At 40.9% G+C, this 24,518-nt stretch overlaps 1 protein-coding gene across 14 annotated transcripts in view; it reads right to left on the bottom strand.

Annotated features, from left to right (window-relative positions):
* The window catches only part of PLEKHA5 (pleckstrin homology domain containing A5), a 211,408-nt gene that overhangs the window by 40,554 nt on the left and 146,336 nt on the right, over positions 1–24,518 (bottom strand). For 10 of the 14 annotated variants that reach the window (XM_032473273.1, XM_032473271.1, XM_032473286.1 and 7 more), the window contains 5 exons: positions 22,328–22,795; positions 16,666–17,131; positions 14,044–14,127; positions 11,132–11,251; positions 10,260–10,313 (listed from right to left, as the gene is read on the bottom strand). In XM_032473273.1, coding sequence (XP_032329164.1) covers positions 10,260–10,313; positions 11,132–11,251; positions 14,044–14,127; positions 16,666–17,131; positions 22,328–22,795 — 1,192 coding nt within the window. The remainder of the gene's footprint in view (positions 1–10,259; positions 10,314–11,131; positions 11,252–14,043; positions 14,128–16,665; positions 17,132–22,327; positions 22,796–24,518) is intronic. The other 4 variants (XM_032473277.1, XM_032473278.1, XM_032473281.1 and 1 more) reach the window with 1 other exon arrangement.

A 24,518-nucleotide genomic window follows, 5' to 3' on the forward strand; every position in this document is an offset into this window, starting at 1 on the left:
AAGGTACAGGATACTGTAATCCATGAGATAGATGCTCCTGAGTAACTGTGAGGGGGAGGGGCAGGAAGGGGGAGGGGCAGGAAGGGGGAAGAGCCGAGCCAGGGGAGTCGCTCATATCATCCATCCTTAGGAAGATGAATTTCCTTATCTCCTTTGAAGTATAAGAAGTGGTTCAGTAGTGGCTTAATTGCTCTTTAAAAAGTCTATATAATAAATTGTCTAGAATAGCATCCGACAGGACCTTCTGTGATGGCGGAAATGGTCTCTGTCGGTACAGTCCAACATCGCAGCCATAAGGCCTCACCAGCCCTTAAAATGCGGCTAGTGTGACTGAGGAAATACATTTTATTTTATAAAAATGTAACTAATTTAAATAGCCACACGTGGCTAGTGGCTGTTATGCTAGATAGTCAGTCTACAAATTCCAGGCCAGTAAAGTAAGTATAACCTCCTGCGATTCAGACCTCATTCCCAGAAGGGAAGACGTTTGCTCACACTCTGTCTACTGAGTTTCCTTGAGTCTGAATCCTGCGATGACAGCTTTTTTTTTTTTTTAAAGCAAGCGGTCTGTATGATTTCTATCTACCCTACAGAGCTTTTGTCCTTCACTGATAACCAATGAGAAGACCCATTTCAGTGCTGTCATTTTCCATTTAAATGGAAAATGGACTTTTCCTGTGTTCTTAACGATGCCTTAGAAAAGCATCTGAAAGGTGGGAATCAGTCTTAACAATAGCCCAAAACCCTGATAGCCTAATCACTAAGGAATCCATCTCTCACGAGCGTCCTCCTATGTCTAGATCAATAAGCTCTTGAGAAGTGTGGCAAAAATAAAAGGCTAAAGAATTTGACATGCCTCGGGTGAAGCCGTGAGGAACGCAAGGGCCTTTATTAAACAGGTCGTTTGGATAATGACAATGTAAATGCCTTCCACTCTCATTCCAGGCACATCTCAAAGTCCAAGAACCTGAGACTGAAGGGTATGACTACCTATTGAGAGCACTCATTGTTTAACAGGACGCAGGAAAATCTGAAGTGACTTTCTAAATAGAAGAATGTAAATAAGTCTCCTTATAACTGATGGGGCAGAAGTATGGAGATCTATGACTTTTGAAATTTTAAGCAGTCGGAACAAACTGTCTATGCCATATACATTTTCTAAAGGTAAAACTTTAGAAAAATACTACTATTGTTATATAGTCAGACAAATCAATGGTACTTTAAAGATGTAGCTAGACTGTAATATTTCCTCTTTTTCTTCAAGGGAGAAAGACAGATTAACAAGAAAAAAAGGAAAAACAAATTGGGACACTAACATAGAAGTTAAGTGTACCTGACATTCCCTTAAAACAAAAAAAGAAACAACATTTCTAAACTGACTGATGCGCTAAGCACTGGCTTCAGGAATACTGATAAAGTCTATTTACTGAGAAACATGATGAAATTAGCCCTAATCCAGCAGAACAAAAGGAGGATAATCTCCATACTCACAACCTTATTTAAATCGCTCAATGTTTAAAGCCACCATTTTGAAATAGACACCTGCAATATATTTTGAAGGAAACTTTGGAGGCCTAGGTTAATGTCTTTACAAATAACTTACTTACGTAATTTATTTACAGTGAGTTCATCCTTTTTTAATCTATGAGTCTTTTAAGAATATTTTTTAAAATTGAAATCCGTTTGGCTACAAGGTTATTTTATAGATCTGATTTTTACTTCAGTGGCTTCAATCTATTTTCCTTGAGTAATGACTCTTTTTTTAACCACTGTTCCCTGAGCTTCAGGTAATGTATTTCTATGGGATGCGACCATTTTTATTCCTGGCATCCACAAATATGGAAAGAATCCATTCTGTAAAGATGCTTTAATGTGGATATTATGTTTGAGATGGTCGTATTTTCCTCTTTTTCGCAAGCATTTTAACAATACCATTTTAAAGGAGCAAAACATTCCCAAAGTGAAAGTCTTACATCTCTGTTAGTGAAAAGGGGAAAAAAAAAAAAATTCGTTCTGGCTATGGGTAAATCCACTCTAAAATATACTTAAGCTTTAAATCAAAATTAAAATGTCTTCTAGATACAGGATCTAGGTTTTATTAATAGCAATTCTCTTCTTCCTGAGTTAAAATTGGCACCGAGTAGAATTCCTACCATTAATTCAAAGATTTATCAGCTTATGTTTTAACTATATAATCACATCCTTAGGTTGATCCTAGAAATGTTTTTGGCACTTATGCTCAACTTTACTTCCTTCCTGGGCTTTGAAAATCATTTAAGAATTCTACTTTGTAAGCTCTAACATCCTGCCTTACATTGAGCTCCATAAATCTTTGCTGAATGAACTTTCTAGCGGTTAAAAACAAGACAAAACAAAAAAACCACACACACACACAAAACCAAAAAAAAAAAAATTAAATAAGATAGAAGCAAACAAAAGCTACAATAATTGGGCTACAAAACTATTTGCTTTCATAAATACAATGTGGAACTGTATAAATATTAACACATTTCAGGAGGGGTGGGGAAATTTTGTTTTTATTGTTCTATCTTGTTGGGAAAATAAGCAGTATGTAACCAGGAGGCGACTTTCCTTAGGTAACAAAGGCCAGCAACCTGAGACAGAACGGTTCAAAGTATAGAACAACTCTATTTATTTGTTAAGGAAGTAAAAATAAATTAAAAAAAAAAAAAGAAAGCAAATTCATTAATGCAAGGTATTGTGAGAGCTTTGCGACTTTGGAGAGTCATTCAGCCTGACTGAACGGGGATAAAAGTCAGCGGCCGCCCACTGCAGAGGCCAGTATGAGGTGCATGTGGGCCACTGTATGTGACCAAGCTTTGAAAACCGTTAAGTGATACTTAGGCTATCAGGATGGACAGGTGGACAGAGGCACGGGGGTGCTTCTGCAGTATCTGAGGAGCAGCGAGTCGCTGGCTGGAGGAAAGGGTTCACGGGGGAGGAAGCGTTTCACATGTTGAGGTGGGTGGCGGTGGTGGAATGAGGGCTTGAATGATAAACCAAAACGAGACCTTCTTTTGTAGGGAACAGGGAGTTTGAAGTCTCCTGCGCTCGCTGAAAGATGATGAGGCAGACGCTGTAAGCACTGCCCTGACTGGTGACTAAATGGTAACGAGGCGCTTAGCAGGTACAAGGTGTGCTGGTGGTGGTCTCTGGGCTCCTGACTGAACCCCGTGCAGGTATCACGTATTCAGCTAAAGTAAGGTGCTCGGATAAGGCCACACATCCATGGGATTTCCCCGTTTTCAGTAAAGGTGCTTTTTAAAGTACTTTTAACTCCAGTTTCAAAGTATTTTTAGATTTAATCTGTGCTGGTGTCGGGCACGTGAAACATGAGGAGGATGCAGCACAGCTCCAGGAGGCGGGACGACTTAATTCTGCCACTTCTGTCGCTCTGTGGAGCCTCCCCCTCAGAGTGGCAGCAGAGCAGGCAGGGTGCCGAGGGCCAGCACACCCCGGGCCCTCCAGGCAGCCTCCTTTTTCCCTTTCCATCCACCAGGCTGGGAGAGGCTGTCCCAGCTGCAGGTGGAGACTTCCCTCTTCCCTCTTCTCTCCTCCCTTGGGGACTGGAACCACTTTAAGTTCCAGGTCTAAGCAAAACAGCTGAAGCAAAGGTCCTGATCCTTCTCAAAGATCAATGACATTAAAGGTGACCAGTATTTTGAACCATTTCCACTTTTAGTTTTTTGGTCAGGGAACTGAGGGATCAGATAACAACCTTGATCTGGGGCCTGTCAGGGATGTACTGAAGGCAGAACTTCCAAATAGAGATCTCCATGAGCAACCAGAAACACAGAACTGAAACTGCAGACAGAGGGGTTTGGGATGCCTTTTCAGCCCCTCCTTACATCCTATTAGTCCATCTTCTGTTTCAGCTCTTGCTGTGAGTATGGGAATCACTGGGTGCTCATGTCTGCGTGACCTCAATGTGCTGGAGAGTCAGTCTCAAAGGGGAACCCTTGGTCAGTGGACGACAGGAGCGAGCACAAATGTGGCCCCCTTCTGTTGTTTGGCTGTGTAGTTCTGCAGTGTTTTTATTCGTTTGTTTGCAAGTAGATGGGACCCTGGCTGCCTACGGCAGCTGATGATACATCCTACCTTCCTGGCTCACCCTCTGCTTCTGTACCTGGGAATCACTTCTTAACGTAAACTTTCTGCAAGCAAGCCCACATCCAGGAAGCCCACGTCACAGGCTCTGCTTTCTGGGAGAAACCCAGGGGCTAGAGATTTAGAGTAACAAAGAGAGAACGGGTACACTGAAGAGGAGGTGAAGGCTCAGATGAAAGAACACTAAGGAACAGGCAACTTTCCCAGTTAGGGCTGAGATGGGTGAAAACAGCTTAGCAAAAAGGGACAGATCAATTACTGGCAAGAAACAGGAGAATTACGACCACAATGTATAAGCATCAGATATTGACACACATATATTCATCTTTCCACATTCCAAATTCTAACCTACCCACTGTCCATTTATTTATTATATTCTGCCATTATGATGCCATATCCTGCTTCATAATTTTCTTGGTGTCACCTCTCTCTCCCCACCACTTGTGATCAAATATGCAGAGGAAGGGAGACAGAAAAAGAAAAAAGGAAGAATGGGGTGTAAGGGAGAGAGAGACAGGATTGCTCTGAATAGCAAGGCCTGAGAAAGTACACTCTGTACTATGTAACTATTTGGGTTGCTAAGTGTTAAATAACATAATTTCAATTTTCCAGTTTCCTTAGTTTGCTTTTTTCCAAATGCCTATTCTATATCCCCCAGAAACATTACCTCCTGCAGCTCTCAGTCATCCCTAAAAATAGAAGCTCTAAGACCTCTTTAAATATTAGCGAAAATGGGATCTTGCTTAATAGCTCAATAGAATGAAGTTGCTGAATTGACAACAATGAAAGCTTTTCATTGTTCTTCCTTATATGGAAGCTGCCTTTCATGAACACAAAGAACAAAATGCAAAAAAGTATTCCTAGATTCTTACCCTGAATGGTTTCAGTGCCAATTACATACACCCGGTTAACTGTTCTTTTCTGCATGTCTCTTGGCATAAGTATGTTTACAAGTGGTCAGAGTTCCTGTCTGCACAGTCTTTACACTGTGGTTTTCCTGCAAGGCTTCAGAAAGCGTGCTGACAAAGAATGGCCACGGCAACCAACAACAGAGGATCAGACTTCTTCCAAAAGTCACTGGGAGTTTGAGCCCACAGTTCATCAAATATTAATATTTATATAAAAAGCATAAAAAGAATGACATTTTAAAACCTGAATGCTACTACAGAACTTTGGCAAATTAGAAACTTTAGCTTACTTTTCAAGATTTTTGAGGTTAGGATAATCAAAAATGACTTTTATCCTCCTTACAAGCATTTGATAACACTTAAAAGTGCTGATAAAAGACAGAAGGACTGAACTATTGACTCACAGACCTTAAACTTTTTCATGCACCACTGTACTATGGCAAACCGGTTTGTCAGTAGAAACTTCCAGCTTTTCTGTGAAAATTTGAGGTAAGGTCCTTTAGTCATCTGGTGTTAAAGAATATACTGTTTGATGCTCAATTCAGAAGTGACTTAAATATGTTCCAGTGGTGGGGAGACAGCTTCAGCTGGGTAGGGGCAAAGGAGTTTAATTAAATGATCATAGCAGAGTCATTCTTTTCACCAAGAACTCTGGTGCACACAGGGACTAGATGGTCCCCAGTGTAAGTGTGACTGAGGGACATCCCTTCAGACAGATGTTTCTGATGCAGTTAACTACAGTGACTCCCGAAGAGAGAGGGGGTAAAGGGAGAATGTCATAATTTTAAGGGCCATCTGTGAAAGCACATTCAATGTTACAATATAATTTCACGTTTAAAAGATGAAAAATTACCTGCTGCAATATCAGCAGCAGCAAAGCTCACATCGGTGGGAGTCAAATTCCATTTACTGTAGCAAGTTTCTCAAAGCTGGCTAGCTGAGTGTACAATCACTACGGTGAGGGGAGGGGGAGGAGGGGAGGGGGCAAAGGGGACTGGTGTGTGTGCATTTACCCACCAGGGGGCAGCATGCTCATGAAAAGCTTGTGACAGATCCTGCTGTCCATCCCTACCCACATATCTCCCAAGCATCTCATTTTCTGTTACCACTGCCTATGTGGAAAGCAGTCAGGAAAGTTTGAAGAAGAAGGAAAAGGGAACATCATCTAAATTCCCTCACAACTGCTTTTCAGTCAGTAATAGAAAAAGTTAGGAAGAAAAAGCAAGGGAGGAAGAAAGAAACAAATGGAGGGAGGAACTAAAACAGGGGCGAGGAAAACGGACGAAGGGATGGGGACACATTCTGATCTCCCCATTCCCGTGAACCCCTCTTCCAGGCTGATCACAGAACCTCCAGCTCCTGTTCCACCTCTTCGCCCACAGAGGGGTCTTGCCTTGTTTCTCCTCTGCTCCTGGTCTAGTTTCTACAACCCCAACCTCATTCCTTTGCTCAGCGTGGTCCTGGTCCGGGCTACAGGAGGGAACTCTTGTAAGGGACAAGACTGAGAAAATGTGGTCCCTACTCCCGTGTCAGATCTGCTGAAGATTTGATTACGAGTCGGCACTCTGAACACACACTTTCTGAGAGAGGTTTTCTTTAATGGACTTAGAGCGTATGATCCTGTCATTCCAGTTTTTAGGCATATTATTGGGCTAAAGACAGCTTTTTATGCCCTGATTTGGGACTCTAACGACTGGGGTGCTATTAAAAACAACAACCAGTAAGGGTACAGGAACCAATACAACCAGGACGCCCTCTCTGCATCTTACAGCTGACCTGCAGGTGGCTGACCACAGTAAGCTGCTATGGAAAACCATTACTCCAGTTTCCAACAGATGATTTACATCCGGCTCATGGAAACACGAGGAACTCCTAATTATCAAATACATGTTTAGCAGGGCCATTTAGTTCTAAAACTCATGTGTAATCTGCCCTGTTCTGAGGAAAAAAAGTAAATATATCTAGATATTCTCTTTTCCCTCACCATCAAAGAATGGCAACAGGACCCTCCATTCTGCAGGAGGAGATACCAAAGTAACTGCTGATAATAACCTTACTTCCAACCTCCTGGCAAGTACAAGGTCACTGCAAAATTGTACTTATGGCTCCCCTCCACCCCATATTCTGTCAGGTAGAGGAATAAACAAGAAGAAGGCCAGTGTTAAATCCATGCCATAGATGCAGTTCAGGATGAAATAGCCAAGTTTCACTTTAACTGTAACCAAAAGTTTCTCTAATAGTCAGTGAGAACTAAGCTGCATGAGAAGGACGTGAGTTACTGATACGTTGTTCATTTTCTAAATAAAACCTGGAAGAGTTACATAAAGTATCCAGTTAGGATTACTGCATGTTCACAGGTTATACTTTGGGGCTTTGTTATCTTAAAATTCACAAAAGATGACCAATAAACCCAGGCTCATCTTAATCAATGTAGACTCCGAACAGTCTCCTAACTGGGCTATAAAAGCATAAACAAACTGTAACAGTGTACTTCAAAGTAAAACAAAAAGCAGAGGAAAATTCTACCATGTAATTAGTGTATCTTTGTTACTTTTAAAAACACTTCGGTACATGACTAGTCCTCATAACAGTGATAATCAGAAATCAAATGATACTGCTCCAGCTATGGGCACCGGAAGTCAAGAGTTTGGGATTGACTGTATAATATGTAAATCTTCAGAATTTCAAGTAGGGCATTTTCATTTTTTAATTTGTTATAATATCAGAAACGAATTTACCTCCGAAGCAACTCAGAGACTACCCTTTGGGTTCTGTTCTTCATGAATAGTGATAGGGATTAAGAGACTTTAAATCAATTAAAATTTTCCTTTTGATGACTGTGCTATCTGACAAGGAGCAGGGGGAAGACTACATTTTGTTGCTGGCCTTAGGTTCTTCTGATGGTTTACCTGAGCAAGCAGGGTAGTGCTGAAAGATCATTAATTAGCACATGTTCCCTCGGTCTGCTATACAGTCTACAAAATGTGACCAGAGCCTTGACTCTGAGGTTTTAAAATTTACTTTCAAATTTGTAATTATGTACAACTGGTGAATAAATTTATAAACCCAGGCAACCAATAATGCCTATAAAAATATACTTTGTCATCTAAAATAGGTTACTGGCAGTAACAAGATTAAAAGCTGGAAATGTTTTGAGTGGAATGAAAAATTTGATTAAAATTCAAAATTACCAAGAATTCTTTCTATATATCTTAATAAACTTACTACTGACATAAAATATAGGACGGTCCAAAAGTACATATTTCATTTATATTAAGTGCAATTATTTGAAATCATAGAATTTTGATTTATTTAAAGAGAGATTTTCTTTAGGAAACCTTAAGGATATTACTACACATTTAGGCATATCTGAGTTTCTGGGCAAAGCCAGGTTTTCACACGTTGCCTAACTATTATCTAATAATGGCCCAATTTTTGCCATCAGAAATGGTCTTATTCTGATGCAAATCACATTGAAACAATCAAATTCCACCTACAATGCTTCTCATTATCACAAAAAAATTTTAAAATTGGTATAATGTAACTTTATTTCAGGATCTAATACAAGGAAAAGGTGAATTACTGGAAAAGCTCTGCTGACATGTTGAGAGACTAGAAAAGAGCAATAAAAAGTTGAGATTTGAGAAGGCACCTGCAGGACTGCTCGCAGGGTGGCCAGGGGAGCGCAGGATGGGAGGGAAACCTCAACCCGACCTGGGCCCCAGAGGCCAAGGCAGGTGAGCAGTCGCAGCACAGCACATGGATGGCAGTCGTTTCCACGTTATCTACTGTCCTCTCCTAAGAGCTGCTCAAGTGCTGTGTTCCCACAACTCCAGTGTTGATTTGTTGAGGCGAGTAGTAAATTACGGTAAACCACCAGGCTTATTTCCAGAGATTCTAGGTAATTTCAGATTCACATTTGTACAATTGTTTTTAAACCTAATTTCTGTAATATCCCCTTGTTTTTCAGAACCATCTCTAGCTTTACAGACAAAGGAGTTTTTAAGAATGTCATTTCCCATGTATCTTAGAAGCTTTCTGGTGGTGGGCAATTTTGAGGGAAGAACATTTATTTCACTATTTTGTTGGCAAACATGCCTTTATTAGACTGTACAATGCACACTGTAGTTAAATTTAATAGCACCAGTCTCTGGAGTGACGGTTGAAATTTGGATCCATGACATACTGATTTCTAAAAAATTTCAATAGGCAAAACCACGATGAAAACATTTTGTGGGAAAACAAATTATACATTAACAAAAGTGTATTTCTCTTAAAAATTAAAAGAAAAATGACTGAACACATTTTAAAGGGTTATCCTAATTCAAAATCCCTCTTTAAATATAGCTAATTTAAAACAGTACATTATTATTTTGTTTCAAACAGGGCAAACATAAATATGCAAATACTGTCTTCTAACATCTTCCACAGGAACCTCTATCACTTGATAAAATATTCAAGTTTGAACATTTTGAAATAAGCTAAAAAAAAGTTTTAGCTTAATTTATATGGAAAAAAAAGTATTCACTAGAAGAAATTTTAAGTTTAAGGGCATATCAAAAATTCTTGGCAAATTAAAATTAAATATTAATAGGGACTTTCATAAAAGCCAAAACTTAGGAGTGTCAGCCCTTGTTCATGAACTTCTACTCACACTTCTGAACATTCACCTTAACCAACCACACGCACTGGCCCCACTGAGGGGATGCCAGGAACTGAAGGTCACTGTAAAGCTGCTCTACACAGCTGAGCAAAGACCAGATACTGGGAGGGGAGGGCGAACAATTAAAAATATCTTCATCATGCATCTCACCCATCATTAAGCTCCCCTTTGGGGAAGAGAACACACTTCACCCACCTCCTCCTCCTGGCCTCCAACAAGGCATTCACAGCTTGGTGTCTATGTCTTAGGTCACCTCCAAGCTAATACAGTAAGCCTTAGTGAGTGCAAGTTTTCTTGGGACAAGAAGGAAGGACTCTATTAAGGGTCTCCCTTTCTGGAGACCCAGCATTTATACCCCACCTCACCTCCACAGCTGTCCTTTCCACCTGTTTATTACGGTATTTCTGAACCCTGCTGGGAGGGATTTCTCACTCTGCCACTTGTAAAAGCCATGCCGTTAACTCAAAACAACCGAAACATCAGAGTTGCCTGAAAATTCTACTACATTCAAAACACGAAAACGTAACGTATGGTAAGTAAGAAAATTCTTCAAATCCCACCTGATGGTCCAAATACATGGTGTTCCTTTGAAGATGATGTGTAAGGATTTCATTCTAGTAGGCATCAACCAAGAAAGAAAGGGACAGAGAAAGAGGGTGCGGAATTCATGAAAAGGTCAATTTTGAAATACGAAAAACAGGTAGTTCGCCACAGCCTACTACATCACAGTACACAGCCACTTTGGCGCACATGCTCCCGTGTACATGGTGCGGATGACATATCAAATCATGACAGAACTGCACTTAGTTTCGTAAGAAATTAAGTAGACATGCATATAAGCTGAACATTAAGCAGAAAAAAATCCCTCAAATGGCTTCAGCAGACTCAACGTTAGAAGCTTTTTTCACATGTTAATTCTTTTCTGAATACAGGACTACGGCTTTGGATGATTCTCATATAACCAGAGGCTATTAAACCCTTTGAGAAATGTTTATGTGTGTTCATTTTTTTTAAAGTCAAGAACAGAAGAAATTTATGTTTGGCATTTAAAAGGCAGTTATTATTAAAATGATAATCAGTTCTCAACTGATTACGGGAAATTGCAGGACTCGTCAATGTCTGTCTGACCAGAGGAGGAAGTTCCGGTGTTTGGTGAAATGACAGCACTGTTTCGGAGTCTGTGTGCACTTCCTTCCTCTTGCCCGAGAGCTGGTGGGTGGGAGGCTGAGAAGAAATGCACCCTCACCAGTGTTTTCCTTTAATGATGTGGGAACAAGTGAATTCTCAAAGGGTCAATAGGAGATCCAGATGCTGTTGCCACAATGGGGGGATGGCTCATGCGCGACACGAATGATGCTGACCAGACCGGTTAATGAGTGGCTCAGGGCACGTGGCAAGAGCAGACGACACGGACAACCTGCGCGTGGCTGACCTTTGGGCTGTGGGCCTCCAGCTTTAGCTGCATGAGCTGCGCTAACGTGTGCTCCCGGACACTGCTCAGCTCGGCCTGCTGCCGCCTCAGCTTTATAAGCAGCAGCGTAAGCTCCTCTGGCTGAAGGAGTGCAATTTAAGAATCCAAATGGGGGGGAAAACAGATTAATGGTTGTCTTAAGTGACAGACATTAAACCCAGATTTCCTGGCACGTTTCCTCCTATGCTGACATCAAACACAGTGCCTGGGCACCGTGATGAGAGGTCCTACATACATGCAAAGGTATCTAGAGAAACAGAAGGAACAGTGTTACTTTGTATGGTTCAGCAAAACAACAGCATATTAAGGCATCCGCTCAGAACTCATGAGAGAATATTTCAATATTAAGTATAAAAAAGTGCAATGCCCCCCCAAAACCCCCAAACATTATAAAGGCTCATACGTAAGAGCTATTAAAAGATTATTCTTAAAATATATCTTAATGAGATGTTTGTAAAATGACACCTAAGACTTTTACAGCAACAGAACAATACCTGCATGTCCAAGACTCTGTTTTAGCGAATATACGGTAATTAGAAAGAATGAAAACTCATGCAAAATGCGGATCATACCTCTACGTCACTAAGCCCAGTCAGTACCTGGGACCTATTCGTTGCTTCCTAGTTACGTTTTTAAAATGTGACCGTTAGTGTTTTCACAGGGCATTTTATATCAACCAAAAGACCAGTTTTTATTTTTAAGAAAAAAAAATGTATTTACTACACATGTGCACATAAAGCCTCCTTCCACACTCTGCAGAGGGCAGAGAACCTTCTGGTGCCTGATTCGTTACTAGGATCGCTGAGGGGAATACACTTTCAAAGGCAGATAAAATTCTTTTCACAGGCCAACCCGACAGATTTTCCTTTGTTAGAAATGCAGTAGAAGTGTGATCACTGGCAGTCTTACAGGCCATAAAATATTACTTGGTGTTTTTCTGAGCTTTCTTTTGATTAAAAACTGCAGACGGACCACAGGGAGACGCTCCTCACTTCAGGGCTACGGTGCATGCTTAAAACTTCCAAGCCAAAAAGCGTTCCCGAGGCTGACTCGTTTTGTCTCCACCACAGCACTACACTAGCTCTCTGCTGTTCTGTTCCTCGGCTGTTGATCTTTATTTTCCACACATACAAAAATATTTTTAGGGACACAAATCATTTGTTTAAATTGCAGTATAGCTGATTTGTAATATTGTGTTAATTTCAGATATACAGCAAAGTGATTCAGTTATGTCTACTTTTTTTCCCCAGTTATTTCTCACTATAGGTTAAGACATTGAATCCGGTTTCCCGTGTTATACTGTAAATCCTTGTTGCCTATCTGTTTTATGTATAGTAGTTTGTATCTGTTACAAATCATTTTTAACTGGTATCTGAAGGTACATTAAAAGTTACTGCCTTCAAGAGGAAAAAATCTATCAGAAGTAAACTATAGTTACTACGGGACTTTTCAGATACAACTGAGTATTTATACATAGGAGACAACAGGCTTTTATATTAAACCGTCCAAGAATGTGGGTGCATGTGTGCGTGCGTGACTTAAAGAAGAAATTTCTAAATAGGAAAAGAATAGCTGCTTTTGCTGATGCCAGCCACATCTCAGGACCTCATGACTGTGGGACGGTCCACATCTTATGACTGTATCACACCAAGCTCTTGAGGTCTTGCCTGGGAGAAAGGAGGGTGGGGGAACGGATGAGACAGTCTAAGACCCAGAATGATATTTGACAGAAATATTAAAAGAAATCCTGAAACTCTGGTTCATTAATTATGGAGTTAAAGAGATTTTCAAAAGGAAGAAAGATTCCAATAAGTTTGCTAGACATTCAAATATGAGGCCAAATAAAAAGAGGCACAACTGACTCTTCCAGGAGGAGGTGGTAAATAAATTATATCCTAAATACCCACTAGAGGGAGCAAGGTAGAAGAGAAAAAGATTTTAATATGATACTCAGCATTATCTTCTGATTAACGTCTGCCTGTCAGAGCAACAGTCTAATATATGAAAATTCCAACATTAAAAAATTTTCAGTTTTAGTCAAGCAATATTTATAGCCTTTAATAAATAAGCCATAAGTAGATTAAAGCCAGAAAGTTTTCCTTATATCTAAGCATGGAAAAAATGAAATAAAAGAGTATCTGGAAAATACATAAAAGATGAATTTGTTCTGATTACTGCAGGAAGAGAATTTTAAATAATGAACAACTATATAGGCCCTCAAATCATACCTTTACAGAAATTGAGACTACCTACTAATATTGGAGCATAGTTCCCCAGAGAAAAGAATGCCATTAAAGTAAAACGAAGTGATTAAAAAAAAAAAAAAAGCCATCCTTCTCTTTAATCTGAAGAGTAACAGCGTCCCAGTAACTCCTTCCTGATTTGCAGGTAAATTACACTAACGATGAAATGATCATGGTAGGTGCTTGCTTGAACCTAGTGTTTGCATAAGCATGTGAATCAGTTCCTTTTCTGCTCTGAAGTCGCTCATCTATATAAAAATCCACAGCAGAAACGTCTTCACAGGCCTGTGGTCTGCCTACACATACATGGCTGTTTGCTGGATTTGTTCACCTAACAAACGACTCCAGTCTCTATTTTAAGGCTGAGGGAATTAAGACCCAATGAAGTAAAGAAGCCCAACCAGGTTATACAATAAGAATCTTAGATTTAGGAAGGTAGACGCTCAGTGAAGGGTACCAGTGAGACAGTGAAATGGCCATGACTCCAAATTCCTCTGATGAGCATCTCTCCCACCAGAGTAGTAAGGGGTTTTCTCTGAGAACTCAAACTTGGAAGCTACGTCAGATGTGCGCCATCACGGGTAGCATGTAAATAAAACATGATATGGTAAATAAAGACATCTCACTCACCGTCTTGCCTTGGAGGCTCTGGGGACTAACGGACTGTAGAGTCAGGCCAGCTGGCATCGACCTCCTGTCAGGCACATAGACGTGCTAGGAAGATAAAGGCATAAGATGAATTCTGTGGTCAATGTTGTTGATGGGAATTATATTATTAAATAACATTTAAAACTGCTGTGGGCTGTGGGCAGGTGGGTATAGCTCAGTGGTAAAGCTCATGCTTAGCATGCACAAGGTCCTGGGTTCTACCCCAAGCACCTCCACTGCAAAAAAAAAATTGCTATCACAGCTTATGAAAGAAGGTAAGACACTAAAACGAAAACTTCTGGACTAAAATGCAGATGCTGGTGACCAGAGTAATTCTATATGGTCTGGCTCAGTGGTTCTAAAACTTACTGATTTTGGGACCTCTTTACATCCTTAAAAAGAAAATTCAGTGACGGGAGTGTTTTTTTTTTTTTTTTTTAACAGTTTTGCTGATCTCTTTAATGTCTGGCCAGATTTTCCTATCTGTATTCATTCTGTTGTGATAATTTCTTTTAGTGGAAGGACATGAAGAAAATCCACCTTCGATATATGTAATATGAAAAGGGAAGAGAACCTGAGTCGCCTTTTTGGATAGTTGCAGATGTTCACCTTTGATATTACACAAGTGCTTGGAAAGTGGTATCTTCTTAAAGGTTAGTTACAAAGTGGTATCTGAAACCATGTCAATGAACTTTCTATATTCTGTCACATTAACAACCACGGTCTATTTGCACTTTAAATGAATCTTTACCCACCCATGATTTTGGGACATTAGACATTGGTCATGTGGGAAATACTGGCTCGGGAGTTATGCAGGTGTTCCAAACATTGACACAGATCAGGATACAAGATCAGTAACTCATATTTGTTAATACCATCTCTGATCTTTAAGCACTGGAAAGCTGTCAAGCTCACGATGGCAGATACAAGTTCTCCAAAATTCTAATTTTCTCTTGAAAGCTCAAATGTTGTCATCGGTGACAAATACTGTGGGTTGTTTTCCTGGAAGTGACAGGCTAACATTTCACTTTGAGGAAGTGTCTGTCAAATACCAGATTTGAACAACTAAAGTTTGTCATTCATTCTTTCATGTAAAAATGGTATCTCATGAAAAAAAAAAAAAGAGCTAGTTTAGCTTGCAACTCAAATAATCACTTAAGTGTTTTTCCCTGAGACAGCCATTAGAACTTTGGTATGCAACAGAAATGCTTTAAGCATGTCTCCCGCTTCACCACACAGGAATATTAAAATGTTACGTAATGAAAGGTCAAGATTGAGTAAAATGATCGTTGACTGTTTCATCAAAGGAATTAAGTGAAACTGCTACTTTATTATTATCATCAAAATAGTTTTGAGCTTACTTACTCCGTGAAAGGGTCATGTGGACCCTCAGGTACCGCCCCCCACAAGGGTCCATGGACCCTACTATGAGAACCATTGACCACAGTAAGGAAGACGATAGGACGGTTTGGAAGAAAAACTGGTCAATGCTGGAGAAGTTTTTTGGGAAAAGGAGTAGACATTTATGGGACTGGAAACTGAACAGAGGGCACACATACATCTCACATCTGCCAGTGAAACACATGATAAATTTTGGCCAAGAATATGAAAAATACTAATAACCGACGAGAACATTTTTCAACCGTGCACTAATGAGCTGTATTAGATCAGATCAGCCTTTGAATATACGAGGTGACAAAACACTGAACTTTGTTACAGTGGAGTTCTAAGTGAGCCTTTTTTTTTGGGGGGGGGGGAGGGTGAGGCAAACCAAAACTTCCTCCAAAAGAAAATTCCTGATTGACTCATTAATTTTTAACCAATGCTTATTTATGGAAAAATCGAGCAAATGCTTTATGCACTGATTTAACTGACGGAGTCAGTCAATCACAAGGATGAGAAAAGATGCTTTTTAAAACGGTACAGAGCAAGAGATTCTTTAGCATTAAAAAGTGGCAAAAAAATTCCTTTTCACTTTAGGACAGAGAACCGGCTACACACAGGGTGACAGCGTTGTGAAAAGCTGCAAGGCACTCCGGATTCACTTCAGAAAATCTACCTAGCGATGCTTACACCATCGTAAGGTTCAAATTAAAGCATGATCTCTACTTATATTAATTTTTTATAAACTATATATACCAGCAAGCATTGTTACCCTAATATTAAGCCGGGTACCTAAGGAGGTATTTCAATATGCCACATATTCAGCTTGCTGGAAGGCCAGGTTAGCACTTCAATCTTAGCAAAGAACAAGAAGAGCCTGACACCTGACTGCAGGTGTGCTGGGAGAGGGCGGGTGCAGAACTGTCAAGTGTGTGAAGGGCCAATCAAAACGCACGTGGTTTTCACCTGCAGGGAAAGCGATCAAGCAGAGAAGAATACAGAACGCATCTGCTCCAGAGAGACGGCGCGCTGCGAGCTTTTCTACCTGAGATTCTGACCCCGTGGAATACTCTTCCTTAATTTTTAAAACAAAGGAAGAGCTGGCCTGGCGTACCCCCTTGGCCATTTTCTTCTCTCCCACATTTACAAGAAAGGGCGGTGTCCTGGAAGTAAAACACAGCACCCCGAAGCGGCAGGTCACCGCAGAGGAGGGAGTCTCACCTTGGGGTGATGCGCCCTGTGCCTGCGGTCTACGGTCACGTCTCCTCTCTGAATCGGGGAAGACACCTCGGACCTGTAGGTCCGCTGAGGGGAGTAGCCCTGATAAGCACCCATGGAGCCGTGCGAGGGCGACGTGGGGATGGAGTGCATCGTCTGGCCGGAAATGTTGACCATGGCTTCCGGGCCGGTCAGGCTTGCGTGGCGAGGCAGGGTGCTCTGCTTGTTATACACCTGCCGCTGCTGCCACTCGTAGAGCTGCCACATGGTGTCATCCCTCATCGACCGCCGCTTCTCCTCGGCCCCGGGTCCTGCGCCCCTGTCGTGAGCGGAGGGGGTCACGGTGCAGATACTCTCGGGCCGGGTCTTGCTGTTCCTCGGGAGTGTTCGGTAGCCTTCGGGGTAGCGGGCCATCATCTGGGCTCTGTGGCTTGGCATATTTCTCGGCAATGTTTGGTAAGAAATGACTCTAAAATAAGAGAACAAGTGGAATGTAAAAATGAAGGAGAGAGTTGTTCTCCAGGCCCTAAATTACATTTTTTGTTTTCTTCCAGTGGGTGAAATACATATTTAGGACTTGTTTCTTTTGAAAGATCAAAATAATCCAAAATATTACAAGTGGTTAATGAACAGATTTTCATCTTTTTTAATTAAATTCAATTTGATGGTTTTAATATACGAAGTAAACAGCATCTATGTCATTTACAAAAAAAGACTTAATTCTATACGATGTACAGTTTGGTTTCAAGAAGGAAGACTATTATACTAATCTCAAGTCTGTCTTCATATCTTAATTTGTTTAAACACTTTTTATTGAGTTATAGTCATTTTGCAATGTTGTGTCAAATTCCAGTGTAGGGCACAACTTTTCAGTTATACATGAACATACATATATTCATTGTCATTTTTTTTTGCTGTGAGCTACAGTAAGATCTTGTATACATTTCCCTGTGCTATACATATATATATAATCTTGTTTATTCTGCACATGCCTGTCAGTATCTACAAGCAGGGTTCCTGCGTGTGGATGGGAGACTGGAGTTTCTGAGTTGCTCCTACAGGGCCTGAAGACAGGAAATTTAGGACTGCAGGTGGTGGTGGTCTCCTGTACCATGTCCTTTCTGAGGGGACGACTGTTTATGGGAGGCAGTACATGAAGCAGTACATTTGTGGTCTGAAGAAGTAATTTTCCTTGATGACTTTTCTTAATTTGAAAAAGAAAAATGACTGGAAGCTCAGGCTCAAAATTTAACTGTTTAAAGACAAAATACTCCAACATGACAATATTTCAGATACGAAATTGCAGTCTCTGGAATTTTCCAATGTTTTACTATTAGTAAACTTTACTATAGTACACTGAGGGGAAAGTAGTTGATCATAAATCAGGAGGGCCAAGCTTTCACTCTTGCTTTCCTACTAAGTACAGGACCTTAGATGAGTCATTTACACCTTCTGGGACTGAGAGAACATTCGTGTGTGTGTGTGGAGGAGAAACCAGAGCCTACTCCTTTTAATGCTTGGGGTTAAAGGAAGAGTTCGTGGACCAGCTGCAACTAGAATGCAGGCCTCTTACTTCCTTAAGCTGGACTCTTTTCATTATGGCAATGATTCCCAGACTTCTAGATTTAATGAAAAAAGCAAGCTAAACTTTCAGTTTTCAAAAATTTGCTAAAAGTATGGTAATCATTAAAAAAAACTTTATTATTCTATTGCAACGATACAATTAAAGACAATCCCAAATTAGGAAAAGTATAACCTTAACGTGCTAGAGACTTTCTGCTACCAAAATCTGGCCAATTGAAACTTTCTGAGATTTGGTTTTCTCCTCTAGAAGACGATTTGATTACAAAGTTATAACTCTAAAATCCCAAGTCTTATTTTGTACTTGACATATTTCCAATTCCTTTAACCATTCCCCTCAAATAAATTTCCTTCATTAGGCTGATCATCCTTCAGCTTTTCAATGTCTTCACTGAAAACAGGCTAGCTCAAAACTGAAACACCCCCAACACACACACACAGCTCAGCTGTCTGATGACTTCGGTGCTGGAGTGAGGAGGAAGGTACCCAGTCCTCTGACATAAGCAGTATGAAGAGTTTCATTCTCTGCTGCTTTCTCTCCATGTATATTTCCTATTGTTCCCCTGCTTGGTCTCCCTTCCTATCCCCACCTTCTCTGTTAACATGAAAGCCAGAAACTGGAAAAAGTCCAGCGTTGGCAACCCCTCGGCTATGTGCTTAGAAAGCGTGTCAGACAGGGGCAGACGATTCCATCCAAGAAATTCTGCCCTAGTACGAAAGCAATGTACTCCAGCATACCTTGGTTCATCTGGTCGTACATAAACTCAAGAATTATTATAGAGACCTTAATATGAAAAAAGGTCTGGATCAGGCACTGAACTATATCATAGAAGCATATACTCAAAACATAAATAGTATTAACTTGATATCCTGTTTGGAAATCTGTAAAAAGATCACTTATAATCATACAAAGGAGGAATACACACTGTCAATCTAAAACACATGAAAAACTGCATATGAACTAATGTTTAAATTCCAGTTCAGAAAATTGGATTGCACAAAACCGTTCTATCAAGGCTCTGAAGCATTCACAGCACGTGAGCCGGACCCTGTGGTAGAGATGGATATTGAACTTGAAGCGCCATCTATCCTAGGATCATTGCCGGCAGGCTGTTTTCCAACTATGGGTGGCTAATGAGGGACTACCAGGTCTAAAAGCCCCTTCTGCCACAGTTGGGACTGCTCTGGGGGGAATTTTGACGGAAGATTTGGTGATCATCAAGCAAGTTTATTTTTATCCCATACACTTTCCAGCATTCTGAGACCTGTTTTGTAAAAAACTACAGTTTCCGTCAGGGGTTTTCCCCAAAGAAATTCAAATTAAGCAGAGCGTGATTTAAGTGAAAGCTTAAGGCGTGAACACTGTGGGTGCCTTCCTCAGGTTCAGGACTCCATTCAGCAGCAGCTGCCTGTCAAACACCATCAGCACCCTAACCCGTGATGCTGCCACACAGAACAATGGCTTCCGGGGCCGAGCATCTGAGCGGGGCCCGACGCTCACAAAGACTTTCGGGCTCTGTTCACAGATGCGGGGGTCAACTACTTGACTAAATATTAAGCCTCTTTTCTTTCCATCACAACTTTAGCAATAAAAGCACACCTTTCACGAAGTTTCACCAAATGAATTGCACCAGGTATTCCTACCATTTCGCTTCTTTCCATCAATAAAAATTATCTCATGACAAAGCCTCACAGCTATTTTTTAAAGCGTGAAGTTCATATAATAAGGTGGATGATCTATTTCAGTGAGCTGAACGGGACGCCAGCCACGGAACTCAAAGCTGGAGGAGCAATGTGGAGAAAACCTGAGCTCAAAATAACCTAAAGACCAGCCTTCAGAAGCTTGCTGGTCTGCAGTGAAAAGAAAAAAACTCACGGAAAAGCCTTTATGTACGTTAATTATGGCCACCGAGGGACCCAGAAGTGCCTGGAAACTAACGTTATGCTCAACAATTTAAAAAACTGACTCCCAGATATTGAACCCCTTTAACTATATACTTTTTAACCTTAAGAAAGTATGATTTTATTTGAGGAAAAGTGATTCCATCAAGAAATAAGATTTTATTTGCCGGGCAGAGATTCAGCAAATCTTCTGGCTGGGATTTTTACCATCATTTCCCTGAAAATGATTACTTTAATAAGTACTTCCAAAGATCCTTTCATTTCTGCCCTGCCCAGAACTATCTCTGGCTTTTTTTCTGTCTAATCAAATTTTATTTTTGAAACTGCATCTGTTTTTCACAATCGTCCCTTGGGAAAATTAGAAAAGTGAGCACTGAGGGTGAGGAGAAGGCCATGGAAGCGAACAGCATCACAGGAGGCTGGTTTTGGCTGAGCTGCACTCCTGAGAGCAGAGACTGATAACCGCACAGGCCAGAAGGGCAGTCTGACACCTCAGGAGGGCCACTGTGACAAAAGCTCCTCTTCTCTTCATCAAAACGTTAGTTAACGTCATTGTTTTCTGGTTTCCTACTACCAAGAGGTAAGAGTTACAGTAACTCTTCACTTAATTGTATGTACATTAGTTCATTAAAGTACTTTATAAACTTTGCCTCTCCAGGTTCTCCCCTAACAACAGAACACTTTTTCTTATCTACAGGCACTTCTTACCTCTGGCCTTTATTTTTGGTCTCCTTTGCAGGCCACCCACCCTCATCCTTTTTTTTTTTTTTTTTTTTTTTGTCTTTAAATGTGAATATTCTTTCTGGTTTTCCCTTGGAATCTTTATTTTATCCAGCCTCCTGCTGAACGAATTTATCTACTCTCATCCTTAAGTACATCTGATATAGTGATGACACCGCAAACTTCATTCAATCCAGATCTCTCTTGGGAGATACAGACTACGGGCACCTCAAATCTAACCTGTCAAATCATTATTTTCTCTCTTCCCAAACCTTTTCTGTGCAGTGAAAGGCACCAGACAAAGCTGGATGACAAGACCAAAGAGCAGGGCGTCATTCCTTACGTCCCCCAGCCACACGAACTAGACCTGAGTGAGACTAGCTTGCCCTCAACTAGTCTTGCCAATTACGTCGTGGATACACCCCCTTCCCTCTGCTCCTTTCACGTATTCCAACCATTTTTAAACTTCCTCCAGTTCACTCTCCAGATTTTGCGGCAGGAGTGGTAATTTCTGAAACATCAGTCTGCACACATCTCTCCTGGCTTCTCTCTCCAGCCTGCCTCCTCACTCATCATCACAGCAGTTCTGCCTACGTCAGACTCAGGCCTTTGGATTCCTTTCCGAGCTCGCTATCAACTCTGGAGGTCTGCACATCTAAACCAACGTCAGCATACCATCCTTCCTCCAGAGAGATTTTCCTGACCCTTAGATTGTGCTGGTTGTCCCCGAAACACGTTCTCACAGCATCCTGTTCTTCTGTCACCATGTACTGCACTTGTTTATTTAACTTTTTCCTCCACTAGACTAAGGGCCTCTGTGAGAACCCTGGACTGTATCTTTTCACTGTTTTACTTTCTGGCCCCATGACTTCTATACAGTAGTTATACAATGAATACGCATAAGAACAAGTGACAAGTGAGTGCATGAATGAATAAACGCTTAGATGAATAGATATAATACTCAGTCATATGCATGTTGAGTTTAAGAAAGCCAAGGGAGGAGACTGAGAACTAGAGAGCATACGCCTTGGCGGTCTCCACATTACTTGCCTCCAGAGAGCTCTGCGTTACAATGGCTGCAGAAACTGATGGAAGACAGAGCAGGGTGGTGGGGAGTGAAGACAGGTTCCCACTGTGGGTGTGTTGGGGTGTGTGTGTGTGTGTGTGTAAAGGGGTGAGTCTTGCTCCCTTCCTTATGCTGAACAAACATGATCTGTACCCACAGCCTAGGCCTCCTCTCGTGCTGGGCCAGGTAGGATGACTCCTTGCCGTTTGTAACACTGAGAGACAGAGAACAAACACTTATATCCGAGTACCACGAAGAAAAGATTAGTAATGAAGCCGTAATATCTAAAACACAACCTGAATTTAATTCTCTGAATTGGTATCTCAGAAATCAGTCTCTAACCAACAACACAGGAAAGAAACCCGGGTTCACAACACATAACAACAAGACACTTACCCCCTGGTTTCCTCCTCGTGACCTCTCCCCTTCTGCAGCTTAATCCACTGTTCCAGCTGTTGCATTGAATTCGTCCTCTGTATGACTCGATCCGCCTCTGTGTGTAAGGGCCCTGTGTTTGGGTGACTGCCCCCTCTAAGATCTGCCAGGCTAACATTGACTGTTCTGTTTTCTGAACTGTTCACATTGACTGGCCTGTAGTGTCCAGTCTGACCCAGGCATGTTGGCCCGCTCTCATATTCAGATGACAGAGAATTCAACTTTACACTATTAATTTTTGTTAAAGGTCTATCTTGGCCATCCTTCTGAAATCCATATTTTTCAGCTTCTAATGCCTTTTTTTCTTCATTTTTGCTCATTTCCTTGTTTTTCTGGTTATTTTGGACCTCTGGCTTAATTAGCACTCTATGGTTGGGAAAGTTATTGATTTCTTTAGTCGGTGCATTTTCAGATGTAATCTTATCCACTCTGAAATCAGAGAAGAAAGCCATAGAAAATCAGACTGAAATAATGCATATGTTGTTTCTGGGACTCGATCTAGGAAAAACATAAAATTACCTTTGACCTCACCAAAAAAACTTACAGGGTCACAGAGGACAAGTCTGCACAAATCCCTAATGTCGTGGTATAAAAATTCAAGTACAACACCAGAAGGTATATAAATACAAGGGAAAAAAAATTAAACATAAAATATACAGTGTATACAGCACTGGAGGATAAAAAAGCAATGAGTGTCCCATCCCCACCACTAGAAATCTGGAAAGAAAGCAAGTAAGACAGCCCTTTGACAGTGAAGCCACAAACATCCACACTTAAAAGACCACAGTAGCCAGTCATTGGAAATAAACAACATGGTTCCCAGCCAGGAGGGTTACCTCATCATGAGACAAACATGACTCTGGCTTGTGGAAATGGAAATTAGATTCTGATGCTATCAACGATCTGCACCATATGACTGACTGACTCTTTGTGCCTGTTTCAAGAGGACCTGCGTTTCGGTTAAGAGCTCCTGCAGCCAGACTGCATGTGTTCGGCTTACAGCTCTACCTCTTACAAGCTGTGTCTCGGGCAAGGCGCGCAAGTTTACCATGCTTCACTCTCCTCTTTGGTAAGTAGGGGAGAACTGTGGCACCAAGGTGACAGGACTGTTGTGAGGACCAGACGAGTCAGTCAGTGGCTGCAACAGACTTTATTACCACTGTCGTTCCATCTCATCGAGCAATTCTGGATTAGAATCTGGCACCCTATGTCCATCTCCCCACAGGAAGAATCTGCTGCTTAACAGTGTGTGCCTGGGCCACCAGACAGTTTCATTGCTCACCATGTCGGTTGCTATTTCTAGGTCTTTTGGATGAGAATCAGCTTTCCTGAGACCAGTTGCTTCCAGGCTCTGACAGGACCAAGCTGAGTGTCTGAACCTGCGTGAAATTGCCAAGATCACACCACTCTGGGAGGCCTCTCAGGAACTGACCAACCTTGTACGTTTCAATACATAATAATGCTCCTATTGGAGCCTAAGTGTGGTATTGCTGCCAGTTTCAGTGATGTGGAGGGAATACACAGCCCATACATAGCATATACAGCCATACAGAGATATCTAGTTAGGAATACGATCAGCGAGGAGGAAAAAAAAAAAGAAATGGGACTATTTTTCTTGGAGTGAAGTTATGGACTATCCACATTAGGTTAGATACAACTCACAGCTGCTAGACTGGAAGCAACATTAGACACTGGGAAAGTGTGTTAAGATATGCTATCGAGCTTTTTTCCCTTGGAAAGATAAAAGTCAGAGATTTACACTAAAACCACATTTATCCTTGCTAAATTCAGGAATGAGGAAGATTTCTAAAAACTATCAAATATCTGAAAAGGCTTTTTAAAATTAGTTACCTCTAGTCTACCTAAAGCTATTATTTTAAATTGGAACCACAATGACTTTTCCCTCTGTTTTCCCCAAAGATAAAAGAGATGTAATCAAAAAAGACACACACTGACTTTTTTCTTTAAATGGAGCCAAAACTGATTCAGAAATGTATGCTAAGAAAACATAAATAATGTAAAACTTGTGATCTAATTTTAAAAAGTGACATTTAAGTAACTGTAGAACAGACATGCAAATATAGAAAATGAAAATAACGGGCCTGGAGATGGAACTTTTCAGAGAATGTATATTATAGTTAGATTTTTAAAA

Source organism: Camelus ferus, chromosome 34 (assembly GCF_009834535.1).
Source record: "Camelus ferus isolate YT-003-E chromosome 34, BCGSAC_Cfer_1.0, whole genome shotgun sequence".
NCBI classification, from domain to species: Eukaryota; Metazoa; Chordata; class Mammalia; order Artiodactyla; family Camelidae; genus Camelus; species Camelus ferus.